The 19,455-nt window shown below is 31.3% G+C and overlaps 3 protein-coding genes across 3 annotated transcripts; 2 read left to right on the forward strand and 1 right to left on the reverse strand.

Moving 5' to 3' along the window:
• The first annotated feature begins 699 nt into the window (after positions 1–699).
• Positions 700–3,034, forward strand: LOC124946188 (homeobox-leucine zipper protein ATHB-6-like). Its single transcript, XM_047486758.1, has 3 exons — positions 700–1,190; positions 1,263–1,690; positions 2,419–3,034. Exons 1-3 carry the CDS (start codon positions 1,115–1,117, stop codon positions 3,031–3,033), a joined length of 1,119 nt encoding a protein of 372 aa, XP_047342714.1. The 5' UTR covers positions 700–1,114; the 3' UTR covers position 3,034.
• A 9,761-nt stretch (positions 3,035–12,795) lies between these two features.
• LOC124910653 (probable WRKY transcription factor 7) lies at positions 12,796–14,284 on the reverse strand. Its single transcript, XM_047451326.1, has 3 exons — positions 13,553–14,284; positions 13,347–13,472; positions 12,796–13,253 (listed from the first exon to the last, which is right to left on the reverse strand). Exons 1-3 carry the CDS (start codon positions 14,230–14,232, stop codon positions 13,094–13,096), a joined length of 966 nt encoding a protein of 321 aa, XP_047307282.1. The 5' UTR covers positions 14,233–14,284; the 3' UTR covers positions 12,796–13,093.
• Positions 14,285–15,509: 1,225 nt separating this feature from the next.
• LOC124910446 lies at positions 15,510–18,708 on the forward strand. Its single transcript, XM_047451089.1, has 7 exons — positions 15,510–15,623; positions 15,732–15,813; positions 15,895–15,945; positions 16,055–16,106; positions 16,569–16,627; positions 17,885–17,930; positions 18,398–18,708. The coding sequence occupies exons 2-7, from the start codon at positions 15,742–15,744 to the stop codon at positions 18,478–18,480; spliced, it is 363 nt and encodes a 120-aa protein (XP_047307045.1). The 5' UTR covers positions 15,510–15,623; positions 15,732–15,741; the 3' UTR covers positions 18,481–18,708.
• Positions 18,709–19,455: the final 747 nt, after the last annotated feature.

Genomic DNA, 19,455 nt, shown 5'->3' on the forward strand with positions numbered 1-19,455 from the left:
CCAGCAACCTCTCTTTCTTCTTTGCACATGTGCTTCCGACCTCAAACCCTAAACCCCCACATCACAATTCACACGTTTGCAAACAGGACAACAATCCATTTATTTTTATAACTAATCGAACATTATTATTTTAATTAAATCAATTCATATATATAATATATATGCCTAGTTTGATGTGTAATTATTAAATTTAATTAGTAACTAATAAGTTGAATACATAGTAGAATGTAAATAAGATAATAAAAAGGAATAAACATGCCACGTCATTGATCTACCCGTGACCTTGAGGGGTATTATCGGTAATAAACATCCTCACCGACCACACACACACCCTTGTTGATACGCTGACGCCACCCCGATCCTGAATTCGGCTGGCTGGCTTGTTCTGAGCTTAATCGAGCCGAGCCGAATAGAATATTATAAAGAAATTTTAAAAAATGAAAAATAGTAGAAAGATTGTCTTTTAGCCTGAAAGTTGTGAAAGACCGGCAGTTGTCGGTTGGCTGGGGCACTGCATTTTAGACAGGGATTGAGAAATTTGGGTTTCATTTGAATTTGAATTTCATTTGGAGAGAATTTCATTTCATTCTAACCCAAGTCCCATTCTTAACCCATGGTATGTATGTAAGTAACCCAAGTTGCCTTTATTTAAAGTCTATCAAAATTCAGGAACTACCCTCAATTTGCTTCTTCATCATCATCTTCTTCTTCACTGTTCTTCTTCTTCTTCTTCTTTCATCTTGTATCATCATCATTATCTAATTATTATTACTATTATGTAAGAGAGAAATACAACACAGGTGTGTGTGTGTTTCAGTGTTTTGTGTATATTGTATAATTGATTGCTGTTTTCTTTTCCAAAAGGTTACACCATTTTAATGGGTTTCCTGTTGAAGAAGAAGAAAAAAGATGGAGTACACTCAAGAGAAAGAGGGTTTCTCCTCTTTTGCCCAATTTCAGAACAACAATACTCTCATTCCTCCATCACTACTAGTGATCATCAAAATTGAACCAAAACAAGAACAACAACAACTAATTAAACATTAATCAGCTGGATTCAGATCAAAATTAAGCTAGATCGATCCATCTTTAATTAATTAGCTGACAGAAAGACATGAAAACCCTAGACTGTTCTGATTCTTTGGGTGCCCTTATGTCCATTTGCCCTACTGCTGCTGCTGCTGCTTCTGGTAGGTTATTATTGTTTTTTTTTCAATTTTAAAAATGAGAACATGTTTCAACTGAACTGAACTGATATGCAGAAGATCATGCGGCGGGGGCGGCGGTTGGAGTGAACAACAACAACAACAATAGTCACATGGGTCGGCAACTGTACGGAAGGGAATTTCAGGAATTGGGCGGCGGTGGTGGCGGTGGGATGGAGATAGAAGAGGATGATTCAGGCGGTTGCGTTTGGGGTGAGAAGAAACGGCGATTGAGCGTTGAACAAGTGAAGGCTTTAGAGAAGAGTTTTGAGGTTGAGAATAAGCTTGAACCCGATCGAAAGGTGAAGCTTGCACAGGATCTGGGTCTTCAACCTCGTCAAGTTGCGGTTTGGTTTCAAAACCGCCGTGCACGCTGGAAGACTAAACAGCTTGAGAGAGATTACGGCGTACTCAAGGCTAATTATGATGCTCTTCAACATAAATATCAATCTCTTCATCATGATAATGATTCCCTTCTCAAACAGGTACTCTCTTCTAATTCATTATCTAACTAGTATAAAAATTCAATCTTTATAATACTTTTGGTTGTACAAATGGAATTAATTAACTAGTACTAAGAAAGTGGGTTTCTTAATTGGTATTAATAGTTGATCTTGCCAATATTGTTAATAAACTGCAAATCAAAGGTAACCAACTTAATCCTTATTAATGTTTTATTTATAAAGAACTTTAATTAGTAAGAGTTTTTATTAAAAGCAACTAGTTTTCTTCTACCTTAAAACGCTTTTAGTTGAATTGGAAATCTTAACTAAATTTAGCTTAAGAAAAATAAAAAGTAATCCTATTCAATTCTAAGAAGCTAACATTACACTAGCTATAATTCCACTTAGAATCAATACTGATCTTTTTTTAACTTAAATTAACCAAATTCCACTTGGGGGTAAATTTTCTTCACTTTAATACACAAATTAGTATTTTATTTGTAACAACAAAAAAAAATGAATTTGGTCTTCCTATTAATTTTTAGCTATAAACTAGGTTGCCTTAGTTGCGATGCTAACTATGCGTTTGTTGGGTTTACCTTGTCCCGGGTCCCTGGTCCGATTTGTTATGAAAATAAAAAAAATAAAAAATAAGAAACTTAAATTTGATTTATTATCCTTGATCAAAATTCAGTGTAAAGGTGTGAAGCTCATTTGTGAGTATATATAAAGATAATAATATTAATAATAATAATTTTTTTTTTGTATAGATAAAGGAATTGAAAGCTAAATTGAAGATGGATATGGAGATTGAGGAGGACTGTTACGAAAATAACGATACGTCGGTAAAAGAAGAATCGACGTTTGCGTCTGAATTCAACATCAAAACCAACGGCCTGATCACCACCGCCTCGCCGTCGCCGCTCGTCAATTCTCCCCTCGCCGGAGCCGACCCACAATTGGATCTAAATTTTGAAGGCGTCCACTGTTCCGCCCTACCGGCGACGACAATCTTCACAGATATCAAGGACGGTTCTTCCGACAGCGATTCCAGCGCGATACTAAACGAGGCAGGGGACGGTGCGGCAGCTGCCACATCGACGCCATTCCAAAGCCATCACCAGTTTATGGCGGCGGCACCGTCGATGATTAAGTTCGGTTGCGGCGGCGGCGGCGGGGGATCGAATTCGATGAATTTCATGTCTTTCACTTCTGAATCGACGGAGGAGAAAGAGGAGGCGGCGGCGGTTCAAAAGGGATATCAGCCGCAGTTTGTGAAGGTGGAAGAATATAACTTTTTTAGTGGGGAAGAGGCTTGTAATCTGTTTTCCGACGAGCAAGCTCCGACGCTACACTGGTATTGTCCTACCGATCAATGGAACTGAATGAATCGCAACCCTAAATGGGGATTCCTAATAAGAGAGAGATGGATGGGGAATGTAAATCAATTTTATTTTATTTTTGTAAAATGGGTCGGAGGGAGAGATTATCAGTCGTCCTATTCAGTGTAAAAAATGAATGAAATTGAGAGAATCAGAGGGAGTGGGACGATAGTGATGAACAAAAATAAGTGTAATGATGACGAACGATGATGATGATGATTTAAATCGTAGTTTCAATTTGCCTCTTCTTGTTCTTCCTCGAGTTGTTGCAGGTTACCGTTATTAAATATTTTTGTCAATCCAAAATTCAAATTTACTAGTTTCATATTGTATAAATCATGTTTGGGTGGAGCAATATTAATTCGGGTCAAAATTGAACATGAACTATCTTATAAAAGAAAATTATAAACGGGACCGACTTAATTTCGACTCGAACACAAAAAAAAAAAAAAAAAAAAAAAAAAAACATACATTACAATACCAATTTTTTTTCGAGTTCAAAAGGTGTTTTGGTTTCGGTTACTGTCTAGTTCCATTTTAATCATTTTTATCTTATCCATTAATAAATAATTTGTTTAAAAATATAAAAAAATATTTTAATTAATGTTTTATTTTTTAACCACAAATATAATTGTAACATAAATTTACTTTCCTTAAGAAAAACAGCTTGGATCTTTTGATGTTTTTGTTTTTAACAAATATTAGTATATTTCTTTATTTAAAAATTTAAATAAAAATATATATAATAATAATTAAACAAATTAAAATTATAGATAACTTATTTTTGAATAACTCAACATGAAACAAGCTCTCGGAAAATGATTCAACTGCTGATGGGGCCTGATTTGATAAACTAAAACATAGTTTGGGCCTTAGACATGGGTCCTGACGAGATCAGCTAGCAGGCTCATATAATGATATTCGATAAAGACAAGAACTTTCAATGATATTTTGTCAATCAGTTTTCATGACGGGTTGAAGAACACAACTAAAACACTAATTATTAACATTTTGGAATGTTTGACAATAGTTATTTCTGTAAATAAGCAGTTGATTTTTGAAAATAGTCATGATTTATTCTGTTCAAATTACGACATGATATGAGCCACTACATAAATCTTCCAATAAAAAATCTAGAAATCATGCAATTTGTTGATAGTTTATCCAAAGATGAGTGTTGGAGTATGAATAAATTAAACGGTGTCAAAATAATCTCTACCAAATATTCTTGGTGGCAATTAAAATTATCTGTAACTGATGGGGAGTTATCAAAGGTCATGCCAAATAAAATTTAACATATATTATCAAAATATTGAAAAATTCATACAAATAATGAGAAAATGCATTTACAAGGTCATCCATAAGAATGCTCAGTAACTATTTATTAAAAAAATAAAACTTTAGATTTAATTATTTTTGTATCATTTACCGTTAGGAAATACACAAATATGGAGTCGAGAAAAGATCACCAACACAGTTGGAGTGTATGAACAATAAACGACCCACCAACGATTTAGAGTATTATTCGAATTATAAAATTCGAGATGAAAAATCGATCAGAATAAACAAGATGTCAAATCAAATGAAACGCAACACCAACTCAAATCTGAGTGACAAAAGAGAAACAAAAAAAAAAATCTCTGATACAAAAAAATCATAGAATAAACAAAGAAATATTGACATTTTCAGTTTTTCTAAAGTTTTATTTTCTAGAAGGTTAAATAAGATACCCTAAATTTATAACTAACTATGAATGAAAATTAAATAGGATTTACCTTATTAATAGATATCAACTGTATATATAGTTTGAAACATTAGTATTGAAGATAGGTTTTATAAAACCATTGATCCCTATAATTTCCATCTATATAAAAGTTACTATTATTTTAATTTAAATTTTAATCCTATTAACCATAGTTATGACAATTAAGAGATGTTTGGTACATGTTTTGATACTCGAATGAGAAAATGAATAATTGTAATGAATGAATTTCACTATTATTTTAACTGGATAATAGTGAACTACAATATTATTAGAACTCGAATTCGGTTAAAATATTAAACGAGTCGATTCGAACTCGATTAAAGTAAAACTCAAATCAAACTTCAATCAAACAGTTCAAAAGTGGCTGATTTGCAGCCCTTGAGCCTCGAGTCAATCAAGGATATATTGCATTCAAATGAAAAACTATGTATACAATTCCAAACCAAACAAGCAATAACATAGGATGCCAATTCCTCGAGATTGGAATTGGAGAGGGAAATGTTGTTGACTAGACAAAAAAAAAAAAATTAAAAGAAAAAAAAAGGGGCGTGGGCCTAACATATTAATAAATTCAATAAACATATTTCATATATAAATAGAATTGGGATTTGCGAGTGGTCCCCACACCCACATGTATTCGCTCTTGGATTTGGATTGGTTCCTTCTTCGTTATTATCGACTCTATTTTCTATTTTTAATAATAAATCCCCCAAACAAAATATTAAAAAAATATGATTTTTTATTTTATTTTATCTCATACAATTGTATTTTGAATGCTTTATTTTCTTTTTCTTTCAAACCCAATAATTTAATTACTAAAATGATTATATATTAATATATATTTGACACCCTAGCTAACTTTGCAGTACATAAATATATTTTTTATTTATAGTCAAATAAATAAATATATAATAAATAAAGTTGTTACGTGTTGGGTTGTCAATGGTAGACTCTGTTTATAAAGAAAGACAATAAAATCTGAAAATTTGTTTGGGGTCCACTCACGTTTTCAGGAAGACTGAGAATTTTAATTTTTAATTATAATAATTTGCAATCTTTAAAAAAAAAAAAAGTTTGAAATAATTTTGTAATAAAATAATCAAATTATATATATCAAGAACAATTCAAAGGCTTTACCTGCCGTATGCAGTGGCACATACAAATACAATATTCACCTTTCATTTAAAAATTACTTATTTATAATATATATTTCATAAATTTCTTAAAAATTAAAATCTGAAATGATAATTTGGAACAAAAAAATTGTAAAATCTCTCACTCTTTATATATATATATATATTTAATTTTTTAACAAATTAAAAGTTCTAATTCATATATATAATATATATTTTATTTAAAATAACTAATAAATAAATATCCCAAAATTATAACATGTCCAAATACAAAAAAAAAAATCACAAAATATTTTTGTTAGTCAATTAATTATTTTTTAATAGTCAATTTATATTTTCAATTAACAATTAAATGGATTACCAATATAGAAGCAATCACACTTAACACTTTTGAGATTATATTAGTAACCACAAAACTAACTATATTTTTATATCAAATTAATTTTGACTATAAATTTAAAATATATTAACAATTTTCTATGAGACCTAACAAAAGTTGCAAAATTATTAAATGAATTATAAATAAGCTCATTATCATCATTAATAAACAAAAAAAGTTAACCCAAAGGCCAAACAATATTTAGTGATGTCTGAACTTGTTTAAATAGATAATAGTGCATTAATTGTTTATGTATTTCAGAGTGTTTTTTTATATAGTATCTCAAGTTATATCTAATTTAAACTTTACTTAAAAATCTATTTTATCTTGTCCTTTTCTTTTATTGGAGGGTGAATGTATATTGTTATTATATTTCGAAATATTGTGTAATTGAGCATAATTCAACATTGATTCATAATTGTACTAATTTATTGTCAGAGGTGTGAACGCATAAAAAACAATTTTTTTAAAAACAATTAGATTTCGCAACTTTTAAAGAACACATTGAACCAATTGTTTGTGCCGCTTGAAGCCTCGAACCCAGGATTTTGGGAGGTTAGGAATATTCACTAATCGTATCGAAAACCAATGTAAGTGTAGATTAGTAACAACTAACATTAAATTGTTGAGAATCCAAAGCCACCCACATTTTTTATAACATAATTATATGATTTTCCATGTACTTATAGAATGTTTATCAATTTGATTTGGACATTTTTTATAGCATAATTATATGATTTTGCATCTAAAAACTTATCGAAAGATTTTCAATTTGATTTGAATCCGAATTACGTCACCAAAATATTTCTATTACTTACAAGTATTTTCACCATCAAATTATAAATGATAGGAAAGTTTTGTTTCAAAACCTAGCTTGTTGTGAAATCATTTATAAAAGATTGTTGAGTATTAATTAATCCTCTTATATTTTAATTATGGAATTCAAATTCAAACATACGGACGCATTCTTTGAATTATCTTGAGCTTGAAAGAACATGATGCATGCATCCACCTCTTTCCTTTATCTTCATATATCAACAATTTTCTCTCTATTCATTGAATATATATATATATATCTACTTCTAATCATTTGTTTTCATCAATCATTTTTATAACTCATTTAAATATCTCATAAAGTGGGACATAGTATATAAAAACAACAATAGTAGATCATATAAAAGATTTTCTTATATATTAAAATAAACCATATATACATCATTAATATTTTTTTTTTTTTTTTGGAAAACAGCTTAGTGCCATTTCATTAAAAAAACCCAAAAGAGGGAAAAAAAATACAAAAGTTTAAGATCAGATCTAGACAATTTCTAGATTTGACAATGAAACAATAATTGAATTACAGACAATAACAATAATCAATTAGCGCCTACAACGTTTTTACTTTTATTCTACTTGTGACCTTCTCAAACGAAATATCCCATATATGGCAGAGCTTTCTATTCTCTTCATTCCTTTCGATTCCTCTCCAGGATTGAATGAGTGCATTTCCATCTGAAGTTATATCTCTCCAAATATCTTCAGCGGTTCTACTTCTTTCACTGTGAGTTCTTGAATTTCTTTCTTTCCAGATATTGTAGATTACTGCTCCAAAGTAGCATTTCAACATACTTACATAGAAGGATCTTCCTTTTGCTTTATTCTTCATCCACTCTTGGATTTTTTCCCATATTCTTGGAAAGTTGATGATGTTCATGTTTGCAGCATACATCCTCCAGATTTGTATTACAAAAGAGCATTCCCCAAATAAATGGTTTATGCTTTCCTCAACTCCCGAACATAGGACACAGTTGATATCAGGAATGTTTATATATTTTCGAATTCTGTCTTTTGTTGTCAACCTTTTCCTGTATACCAGCCAGAGAATAAATTGGTGACGAGGAATAATCTTTGGAGACCATACCACATTATGCCAATCTACCTCCTGTCCTCTTGTTCTAACAATTTCCCATGCCTTTCCTGTAATAAACTTCTCATTGCTTTCTGTTTTCCAGCTTATTTCATCATTATTTTCATTGAGTTTCTTCTGCCTCATTAGATTTAGGATTCTATCACCTTCTGGAATACGCCTCAAAAGTGAATCACATCTACCTTCATATACGTCTCTAAATGAGTACTTGATGTATTCTCTTCTAACTCTGTTTCCTTGCATTTCTTCTTTGAATATAATGGGAATATTATCCAGCCAAGGATCATGCTAGAATAGTACCCCTCTTCCATTTCCAATTGTGGTTTTCACCATTTGAAAGGCATCTTTTCTTGTTTTTAGGATTTTCTTCAATGACCATGCCATTCTTTCGTTGATGCTTAGTGTCCAGATACTCTGCTCTTCTTTCATAAATCTTGTATGCACCCATTTGACCCATAGGGAGTCCGCTTTTTGCTCCAACTCTCATAAGCTCTTGATGGTGAGGGCTTTGTTCCATTCAACACAACTTTTTATTCCTAGTCCTCCTTCTTCTATGGGAGTGCAAACATCCTCCCATTTGACTTTTTTTCCTCCTCTGCCTTGTGTTCCCCATATGTAGTCTCTCATGATTCTATCGAGTTCAGCGATTACTTTCTTTGGGATGACTATCTGTTGTGCCCAGTAGCCAATAATTCCAAAAATGACTCTTTTAACGAGCTCGATTCTACCTGCATAAGACAGTTTTTTCGTAGCCCAACCCAAAACAGAATTTCTAACCTTTTCTACCAGTTGTCTAAAGTGATTGTATCGGAGTTGTTTTGATGACAGGGGTACTCCAAGGTATTTCACTGGTAGTTCACCTTCCTTGATTCCCATAATATTGAAAATGTTTTCTTTCCTTTCTTCATTAACCCCTCCATAGAAAGCCTGACTTTTGTCCTCATTAGACCTGACCACGGTTCGAATTCGAACGAATTCGAATCGAATTTATCAAAACATTAAACCATATTCAATTCTTTATAAGTCGAATCGAATACGAATTATGAAAATTTCGAATTCGAATCGAATTCGAATCGAATTATAATCGAATTCGAATTAATTTTATAATTTTAATACTTAATTATATCCTTTTTTGTATTGTTGAATATTGAACCAACACTTTCTGGTTGAGCTTCTGGGACGTTCATCATTTCTTCCGGAATAGGATGGGTAGATATCGGTGAAAAATCAGATCCAATAGAGTCTTGATGTTCCACACGTTTTTCTTTACCTGTTCTACTGGAAGACATAATTATATAGTAATTATATGAGAAATATATGACTAATATTAATATATCTAGTAAGGATGAGATGTATTAAGTCAAAGATGGAATTTAATAAGATAGATTGTATGTAGTGAGAGAAGTAGAGAATTTGAGATTGCAATGGGTAAAAAAGTTAAAACATAAAAGCGGATATTTATAGTTTAGAAAGATTTTGAATTAAAAATAAATAAATAAAAAAAGTTTAAAAAAACGGTAACAAAAAAAACGGTAATAATATGATAACCTATCAATGATAAGCCATAACTTAATTTGTATCCAAAAAATTAAAAATAAAAAACACTATTTTACTTGGAGAAAAGAATCGCACGATTCCCATTTATCAACAAAATCAAGAAAATAAATAAATAAGAACAAACATTCTGGAAAAAGAAAAGGAAACACTTCCCCCAAACCCCAAGCCCGTCGTCGATCCTCCAACTTGCCGGAATCGGAGCAGAAAACTCGGTCGTCTCCTTCCCGAGCTCTTGGGCCTTTTTCGCTCGTTCCAGCCTTGTTTCTCGGCACTACGTCACTGCCCATTAGAGTTCTTCCTCCGATTTCGGTGAGATTTTGGTTCGATTTACTTAATTATTTTTGGTTGTTGAGGACTTGTCTGGTGGATTCACAATTTGTATCTTGCATTATTGCATAGCGGAAGTGCAACATTGTGGTTAATCATAGAATCATATAATACTGATTAATCAATAAATTTTTAATGGAGATTAGCATTTAGAGTTTTATCAAACATGTCTCCTATAAGAAAACAATTGACTGGGGCAGAAAAAAGAAAGAAAAAACAAAAGGAAGATGCTTTAATTAAAAGCCTAGTAGGAAGCCTTAATAAGTATTTCACAAAAGTTTAGAGAATCTGGATATTGATGTTGCTATCGGATAGTTAAATGGGCTTATTTCTTTTCTCCAAGAGTTTAGAGAATCTAGATTTGATCAAGCCTTGGTTGAAGCTTAACATATTGCAAATGAAATGGGAATTGAACCTATTTTTCGAGAAAAACGCATCATTCGGAGAAAAAGACAATTTGATGATATCAACAGTGAAGAGGTAACTCAATCTCCTAAAGAATCTTTTCGAGTTAATTACTTCTTATTTATAATTGATCGAGCTCTTTCTTCACTTTAAACTCGGTTTGAGCAATTTTAAAAGTACGAAGAAACCTTTGGGTTTTTATTTAGTTTGGAGAAGTTGAAGTCTATTGATGATGATGGTCTCTTGAACTCATGTGTCAATCTTCAAAATTCTTTAACACATGATGGGCACTCCGATGTTGATGGATCAGATTTATTTCTAGAATTAAAGTTGTTAAGACATTCATTACCCGGAGAAGCAAAAAGAGCGATTGATGTGCTGAATTATTTGAAAACAATGGATGTTTGTTATCCAAATTCCTATATCGCATATCGAGTTTTGCTGACTATACCAGTTATTGTTGCATCTGCGGAAAAGAGTTTTTCTAAATTGAAGTTGATTAAAATTTATCTTCGATCAACTATGTCGCAAAAAGACTAAATGGGTTAGCTATGTTATCTATCGAGAAAAAATTATTAAAAAAGTTGATTATGCAAACTTGATCAATACTTTCGCTTCAAAAAATGTCAGACTAGTAATATTTAAGTGACTATATACTAGTTCGAAACATAAATTTTATATTTTGTTTGGATCTTCTTTGTTTTTTTAATATTTACTTATGATATATTGTTTTGATGATATTTTATTTTTAAAATAATGTTACAAATAATATTATATTTAAATCGATAAAAAAATATATGTATGAATATTAAGTTTTGAGTGCACCAAATTTTGTGCTCGCCTCATGACTCGAAATCTCAGGTCCGAAATTGTATTTTATAAATAAAATAAAATATTTAAAAATTAGTAAAAGCTGCTATTAAACTTGGTTCTAACCCTGTCCAAGACCAGATGACAGGTTACAAATTCGGATTATATTTATTTATATTTTTAAAACATTTTTAATAAGAATTCAATTTTAATTTATTTTTATTTTTTTACTTAAATTATGCTATTGAGTTAAAATTTGAGCTTATATTATTAGATAAAATAATTTTTAATAAATAATATTGATCTTATCTATGAAATTAGTATAAAAAAATATTTAAAATTATAAACTAATTGTATTTGAGAACTAGCTAGCTAATGATAAAATTAAATGAAAGGACCAAAATTGTGATTCTATTTAAGGAAAGTGTTGTTTTCCAAATTAAATCTTATTGACACTTCATAGACTAGATAGGTAGCAATAAATATATAACTCAGAAAAAAAAAATAAAAAAGCAATAAATATATTTCTAAGTTCTCAACTGTCCGGTATTTACAAAAATCGGGCTCCATAATAATTATGTTCACACGAACCCAAATTTGACTTTTTTTCTTCAATTAATTAGACAACGCATTAACTATATTAATTTTATTATGTTCATATCAAAACACGTAAATATAAACTTAAATATAATTAATTATATGACTTTTTCAATACATTTACACCTATTATATGAGACGTTTAAGTACATATTATTGTTAATTATTTATATTAAAAATAATAAGAATAATTTAAAAATTACAAACCAAATATGATAGGAGAAAAAAAAAATATAAATACTCAAATACTAAAAATCAAATCGAATAACTCCTCACATAACTCTACCAACATTTGAAAACTAATTTTAAAGAACATCTTAAAAATAATATAATGAATTATATGTTTAGTCGATTACAATTATTTAAAGTTCCACGATTTCTCTCAAACTATGTTTAGTCGATTACAATTATTTAAAGTTCCACGATTTCTCTCAAACTATATAATACTACTCTCAAACTATATAATACTAACAACTGAGTCACCCAACAATATGCAAAAGTAAGAGAATTATTGACACACGATAATGTCTTAAATATTATATAACATTTTTTTAACATATAAATATTGGGATAGTGACACTTATTTATGTTCTACCAAAAATAAACTATTAAAACCTGTATTTTTAAAAAAAATTATTTTAGAAAATATAATATTTTCTATTTCTCCTCATTAGAATAAATTGGTACCAATCATTTCAATAAATAAAATGTGTTAAAGTTGTTGATAGACGTTGTTTCTTCTTTAATATCAATAAGTTGACTTTTAGACTTGATTATCGAGTCTTTAATATTTTTTAATAATTGTTTGTTCAATAAATATATATAATAGTGGGAAGTTGGAGTAAGTGATCCGTTACAAAGAGTGCCGTGAAAGTGAATGGAAATTATCTTTTACATTAAACTAATAATAATAATTCATTCCATTCACAAGTTGTTATGCTTTTTTTAGTGGAATTAATTAATAAACTAATTAAAGTAAACAATAATAATAATAAGAAAATGGACCCCGGTCAAAGGGTTTTGTTTGGATGATGACGTCCTGTCTGATTTCACAAGGCCGGCCGGCAATCTACGGCTTCCGTCAGTCAGCATCGCCACCTATCCTGCCGGTGACGATCCTTCTGTTCCGGTCACCGGAAAACGTTTCTCTCTCTAAAAATGAACAATTAAGAAGATTCAAGAACAAGTGCTGCGGCGGCGTTAGCGACGTTTGAGTGGCTGTGGTCGCCCTCGTACGTGACGATCAACATCGACGGCTCGTCCAAAGCTCTCTCTACATGTTTCCTCGCCGGACATCCCCTCACACTGCTACACTTGTAATATCCCCTGTTTTTATCATCATCCAAATTACAGAGTCAGAAAACAGATCCAATCCATGGATATATATTTGTATTGATTCAATTCTAAATGTTCTATTACCTTGGATGAGGAGACCCTTTGATCGGTTTTTGACCGTATTTCCTCCACGAGTAATCATCTGGAGGAATATCCGCCATTTTCATGCTTATTGCCGGGACTTTCACCACTCTTTTAGTCTTCGATTTCCTGATTTGGGTAGTCTTATTAGATAAATGGGTATCACTTCAAATCCAGAGAATCAAGTTTATTAGATGAAAATAACAAACCTTTTCTTAGAACAGTGGCAACGTCCGGAAGAGGCAGCGCACTTTCCGGCAAGATCATCCATAGAGCTACACTTCCTTTTCAGTGACGCCGTCGACAAGGGAGGACGTCCTACAGAGGATACCTGAGAGAGATTTGTGATCTGGAAACCAGATGACATAGACTGTTGTAGGCTGTTTTCTGTATCGCCGGCGGTCAATGAAGATATGAAAGAACTCGCCGCCGACACAGGCGGCGACGCCGCTGCAAAATTGATTGTGGTGGTGGATTCTTTTCGCTGAGGTAGAGGAGGTAATCGTTGCTGGATTGGATTTGGGGAAAAGATTCTAGGAACAGATACTTGTTTATGATCGTCAAGAGTTATTGGGTTATGTTCGACGGTCTTGATTAGTTCAGGTTGTTTCTTAATAGGGTTAGGAGAGACGGGTCCTCGTCGGAATCTTGCGTGGCCGGACCTGTTCCGATCGAGAACAGAGATGAACTTTTTGAACTTGTTAACGGCGACATCAGCGACGGATGTGTAATCGGTTAACTGGGTCTGTTGTTGATTTGTTTGATGAGATAACATTCTGATTAGCTTCTCGACGCTTTGAAATCCGGCAGCCGCCGCTTCTTGTGCGGCATTTTCTTCGAGTTTTGATGCAAATCTGTCGTTTCTGTAACTCATTAGGTCAACCGCCATTGATATGAAACAGAGGAGATGGAGGGGAGAGGTTGAAGAAATGGAAGAGACGAAAGGGGTGATAAATAGAGAAGAAAAAGACGTGATTTTTATTTTTTTTATTTTTTATTTAAAAAAAAGAAAAAAAGAAAGATAGAGAGTCAAACTGATGATGCCTTCTCTCTCATCATACACTGACATGTCGATACTGTGCACCTGCGGTCAAACATTGTTCCCCAATTAAAAATCGACACGTGTTACTGTAGCTAATTGACCGTTTGCTTTTATTCGTGGTGGGGCCTGGTTGGTGAATGATTAATGAATGGTATATAGAAAGTCAAAAGGTTTAGGATAGCCGTTGGATCAAAAAGGAGATGAGTTGATGACAGTCAGTCAGGCAAGGTTGACATTTTTAAATTAGGTTTTAATTGTTCAAAGTCTAGTTGCATTATTTTTTTCACTAGAAATTTGGTTCTAAAAGTCAATTAAAATAAGGGTCGTGCTTTTATTATTATTATTTAATTAAAAAATTGGTTAAAGTCAAATATTTATAGATTATAGCACATAGTATTCTTCCACTCAACAATGTGAATTGAATGATTTATTTGTTATTTTATACTCAAATGATTAGGACAATGGAGTTTTATTAATAGAATATATTGTAATATCTTATTAAAGCACTAATTTAAAATGAAAAGTTAATTTATTAATAAAATGATGATAATAAATAAGTGTGAACATAGGAGAATCTATTAGGGTTAGTGTGAGTTTTAGGGTTTCAGCCCACATAGAATTTTATTTTTGTAAGTAGAAATGTGACAAAATTTTTAATTTTTTTAAAATAAAATTCAACTTAATTTATTATTTATTTATTTTAATTAAAAAAATCAATCATTACTTTTATTAACTAATTTTATTCATATTTTTTTCTCTACTTCTGTAAGAGATCTACAAAATGCTCACCACAACTTTCATTTTTTGATAAGTTCTTTAGAGTGACAAAATTAAATAAATTGGGTGAAATTTTAACCATACATAAATCATATAAGTTATAATTACCTTTATTTTGTAAATTAATATTCATTAATATAATCACAATTCCTTCTTAATTTCTAACCATTTGAGAGCTTGTTATAGTTTAAGGTTACCTTTTTATTTATGAAAATCAACATTTATTTTTTTTTAAGCCCAATCCAGACAATTTATTGATTATAAATAAAGTAATTGATATGGGCTTTTGAAGGTTTTTGGGCCTTCTTTAATTAAACATATGGGATACCGGATCTGGACCCGATGAACCGCACCTTTCATCCGAAACCAGCCTGACCCGATAGATCTTCTTCTCCGGCAGTCGTCGTAATCGAATTTCATAATAGTTGCTGTTTTAGGGCTGGGTAATCGCGAGGAGGCAGGTTTAAATTTCTATACTGTTAGTTCTGTAAATTTGTAATAGATCAGTAACGGATGTAATATCAGGATTTATGATCGCGTTTTTATGTTTGATTTGTTTTCAAATCCAGGAGTGCTAGAATGGCTAATTTGGAGTCTAAGTTTAGAAAATTGAGATGTTCTCATTGTGCCGGTCCTCTTTCGAAGGAAATGGTAATTCTTTCAGAGAAGATTCAAATATTTTGATCATTTTCTTCCTTATGTGGAATAACATTCAATTCCAATTGATTGTAGGAAATCAGCAGCTGGACTGTTCCTCCACTTATTAGGGATAGTTTCACAGTGGTAATATACTTGACTTCTTCTTCAGTGGTATATGTCTATTGAAACTCTAAATGATTCAATATGGACTGGTTTAATTCTGTTTCTATTTTTGTATCATTGCTCAATGTAGATAGGCTCTGCTGTTGGTGGTATTACCAGTGCGTTTTATTCATTCAATCATGGTACATTTTTAAATTCCATACTGTTGTTATCGTTATCAAGTTCGTATCGACTATTGGTGTGATGTTTTTGGAGAATTTGTGTGTGGTGTAAATCATTGAACAACTGCAACATAAAGATATTGTGCTCAAATAAGGCTAAGATGTCAGATGCTTGATCAGATTAATGTATAGAATCATTTTGATCAGAGTAATGCTTCTTAGAACACAAAAACTTATTGGAACACTTACATATATTTGCTGCCAAAAGAACATGTAGCATTCTGTTTACTTAACTTCCTTGTGAGTTGTGAATTTAACTTTTGTGTGCCTGATGGCTTAGGGTGTAGTAGTTCTTGAGTGTAACACGGAATTGAAAATCTGTATAGCTGCAAAGCCTGCAATGAAACTTCACCCTTTGTTAATTGTTCTTACATTTTGTATGTATTCCTTACCTTTGTTAATTGTTCTTATGTTGCTTGACAGTGATGCCTATTGTTCAGAGACATGTGAAAGGACCTATATGGCTGCAGTTTTTTATTGGTGTAAGTCAATTATATTTTGAGATTATTTATGATGGTGTTCTTGCTTGCATTTTCAATTGGCGGAACTTTGTTGTTATATATCTTCTGGATGGCCACCTGATCCTCTAAAATAGAGGTTGGGAACAGTCAGATTGCAGTCCGATTGCCTGTGAGTAGTCCTGGCCTGAGATTGAGAACTTGGGCCTGCACTAGCATGATTGCTCTATCTTTCTTTCTTGAAACTTCAAAGCTATTTTTTATATATGAATTAATATAATCTAAAGCTATGTTGTATATTTTAAATTCTTAAACTTCCTATAATTAAAACTTTAAGTTAGTTACAACTTACAATTATACTAGTAAATTTAGTCATGTTTTAATTGTAAGTTATACTGTATTCTTTTTAATTAAATTATAAACCTTTTTGTTTTGGAGAGAAGGTGAACCTTTTATTAAATTTAAACCCCAATTACAAGCAGTTGGATGTTTTCTAAAGAATCTTAGAATTTATCCAACCACCAACCAAACAGAAAAACATAACCCATCAAGATTGCTCAATTGGAAAGAGTCTTAAGGTCTTACCTAAGAGACCATAGTTCTCAAGTTCGATTTCCACTAAGAACGTCCTTATTTAAGCGGGGTCATGCTATCCTCTCCTACAGGGAATAAATCCCGTCGCAAAAATAAAAAATTTAGTAAAAGAAGAGCTAAATTATAAACTTATAACTTATTACTTTTATTATACTTATTGAGAAAAGTTCAAATCACCAACACTCTTAATTTATACATTGCTACTAAATCAGTCCTCCTGTTGAATTGCTTTGACTTCTTACCTTGTACTGAATTGGCCTTGGTCGGATGTTTTCTTCCCCCTTTCCCATTCCATGCAAAAATGTTTAGTGTATAATTTTCTAGTTGCTTGTTGTGGTGATAGTGTGATATGTGCACTTCCCACCCTTTGTAATGTTGGGACCGAACTTGAAACCAAATTGCCCTTGTTTAGTCTTGTTTGTAATTCATTTTAATGCTGTTAGTTGTAAGACCATCATATGGCCTCATTTGGAAACACTTTTTTCTTTTCTTTTCTGGTAGGATATCATCTGACATCAAGATGACATCAATTGTTTTTGAAATAGAACTTAGTCGGACACAAATTCATATATTTATAGTCAATTTCTCATCTGAATCCGAATTCTGATCCAATTCCAAAAAAAAAAGTGTTCCAACATGTTCTATGAAGCTCAAGTAAAGTATTGATATTTGTTCTTTATGATGTAGGTTCCTCCTGTGATAGTGTTCTCCTCAACTTGTGCTGGATTGGCAGGTTAGAAACTAAATACTAGGCTTGCTCTGAACTTGTGTATGTTGGAAGTTTAGTTATAGGAAAATTCCTTAAGTTTTCAATATTCAACTGCAGTCTGCAGACATATATATCCTTTAATTCGCAACGGTTATATTGTCTTACAAGGATTTTGATGATGAATTTGTTAAATCTTCCGAAATAGTATCATTCTATATGTTTATCTGTGGAAAGGGAAATCTGAAGATTTTCCATTGAGCAAAATGTAGCTCTGTAAAGCATCCAAGGTTTTGGTCATGTTGTGGTGGAGGCGAGTTTGAAATCGAAATAGGGTTTTGCATATCTTTAGTATTTTGAATTTATGGACAAATTAAAAGCACTATTGATCTTGAGTTAGGCCAGTATGTATGCATAACATACACAGACATTCATGATTTGATGATATGTTCTGGAAATGGTGTCTGAACATTGATTGTTATTATGGTTTGCAGGTGGTGCTGTTCCTGCATTAACACAACTTGCTTCATCATCCTATCATGCATCAATTTCTTCTTCTTCTTCTCCTTCCCAATGAGAAGATGCAGATGTCTCATCTAAATTTTCATTGAATTTTGTAATGTTTATAATACAATCCACTACTAACAACAAACTCAGCTTTCTATATAATGGAAATGAAGCTTTAAGAGAAAGCTGAGTAAATAAATAAATAAATAAATAAATAAATAAAAAAGAAAAACAGAGCACGCAACAATTTAATTAAGATAAAAGAAAATAGGATGGTGTTGTTGTCATGAGTTGCGCCAAATAAAATATATCCATTTATTATTATATGTTGCAATTATAATAAACAAGACAAATTAATATGTACCTTTACTTTTCATCTTCTTGTATGTATGTATGTTTGTTTGTTTCAATAGATAGATAAAAATATCTCAACAGTCTATCAGAATGTTGAGCAACTTGTGACTGATTGATTTTAATTTTTATTCAGACGATACCAATAATTAAAAAAAAACAAAGGAGGGGGCTGGTTAACGTTGTTGTCACTTGCGGGCCCACCTGACAAGGGAAGGAAGGAGAATATTGTTTTTTTTATAATATATCATATTGAATTTTTACTTAAGTTCTAAATTAAAATTAAAATGACTTTCAAAATATGCAAAGTCAAATCTAATATGAAATATGTTTATCCTTTATTTTTATAGTCCTAATTATATTGACAATTTTTTTACTAAATTTTTCATTTTTTTATCATATACTTAGATTATCATTTATCAGGACATAATTTTTTTTATGCTATTAACCGAGATCATCGGTCAATGACAATTTTTGTTGATGCTAAAAATATTCATCACTCATCTTTACAAATCTTTGGAGTTACACGGAATAAATTATAATTTTTTAAAATATTCCATTATGTTTAAAATTATTATAAAGTTGTCATATTATTTAACCTATAGATTTTCATTTATTTTATTATTATTTTTTCAGTTATTTATAATTTAATATTCTGTATAACTCCTAATTTAAATTATTGATAATTAATTCT

Source organism: Impatiens glandulifera, chromosome 7 (assembly GCF_907164915.1).
Source record: "Impatiens glandulifera chromosome 7, dImpGla2.1, whole genome shotgun sequence".
NCBI classification, from domain to species: Eukaryota; Viridiplantae; Streptophyta; class Magnoliopsida; order Ericales; family Balsaminaceae; genus Impatiens; species Impatiens glandulifera.

Coding starts and splice junctions, on each gene's coding strand:
- LOC124946188 (XM_047486758.1), top strand. CDS start 1,115: ATGAAAACCCTAGACTGTTCTGATTCTTTGGGTGCCCTTATGTCCATT. Junction 1,191..1,262: donor TGCTGCTGCTGCTGCTTCTG/GTAGGTTATTAT, acceptor ACTGATATGCAG/AAGATCATGCGGCGGGGGCG. Junction 1,691..2,418: donor ATGATTCCCTTCTCAAACAG/GTACTCTCTTCT, acceptor TTTTTTGTATAG/ATAAAGGAATTGAAAGCTAA.
- LOC124910653 (XM_047451326.1), bottom strand. CDS start 14,232: ATGGCGGTTGACCTAATGAGTTACAGAAACGACAGATTTGCATCAAAA. Junction 13,473..13,552: donor TGCCACTGTTCTAAGAAAAG/GTTTGTTATTTT, acceptor TACCCAAATCAG/GAAATCGAAGACTAAAAGAG. Junction 13,254..13,346: donor AAAGGGTCTCCTCATCCAAG/GTAATAGAACAT, acceptor TGATAAAAACAG/GGGATATTACAAGTGTAGCA.
- LOC124910446 (XM_047451089.1), top strand. CDS start 15,742: ATGGCTAATTTGGAGTCTAAGTTTAGAAAATTGAGATGTTCTCATTGT. Junction 16,628..17,884: donor GGCTGCAGTTTTTTATTGGT/GTAAGTCAATTA, acceptor TTTATGATGTAG/GTTCCTCCTGTGATAGTGTT. Junction 17,931..18,397: donor AACTTGTGCTGGATTGGCAG/GTTAGAAACTAA, acceptor TATGGTTTGCAG/GTGGTGCTGTTCCTGCATTA.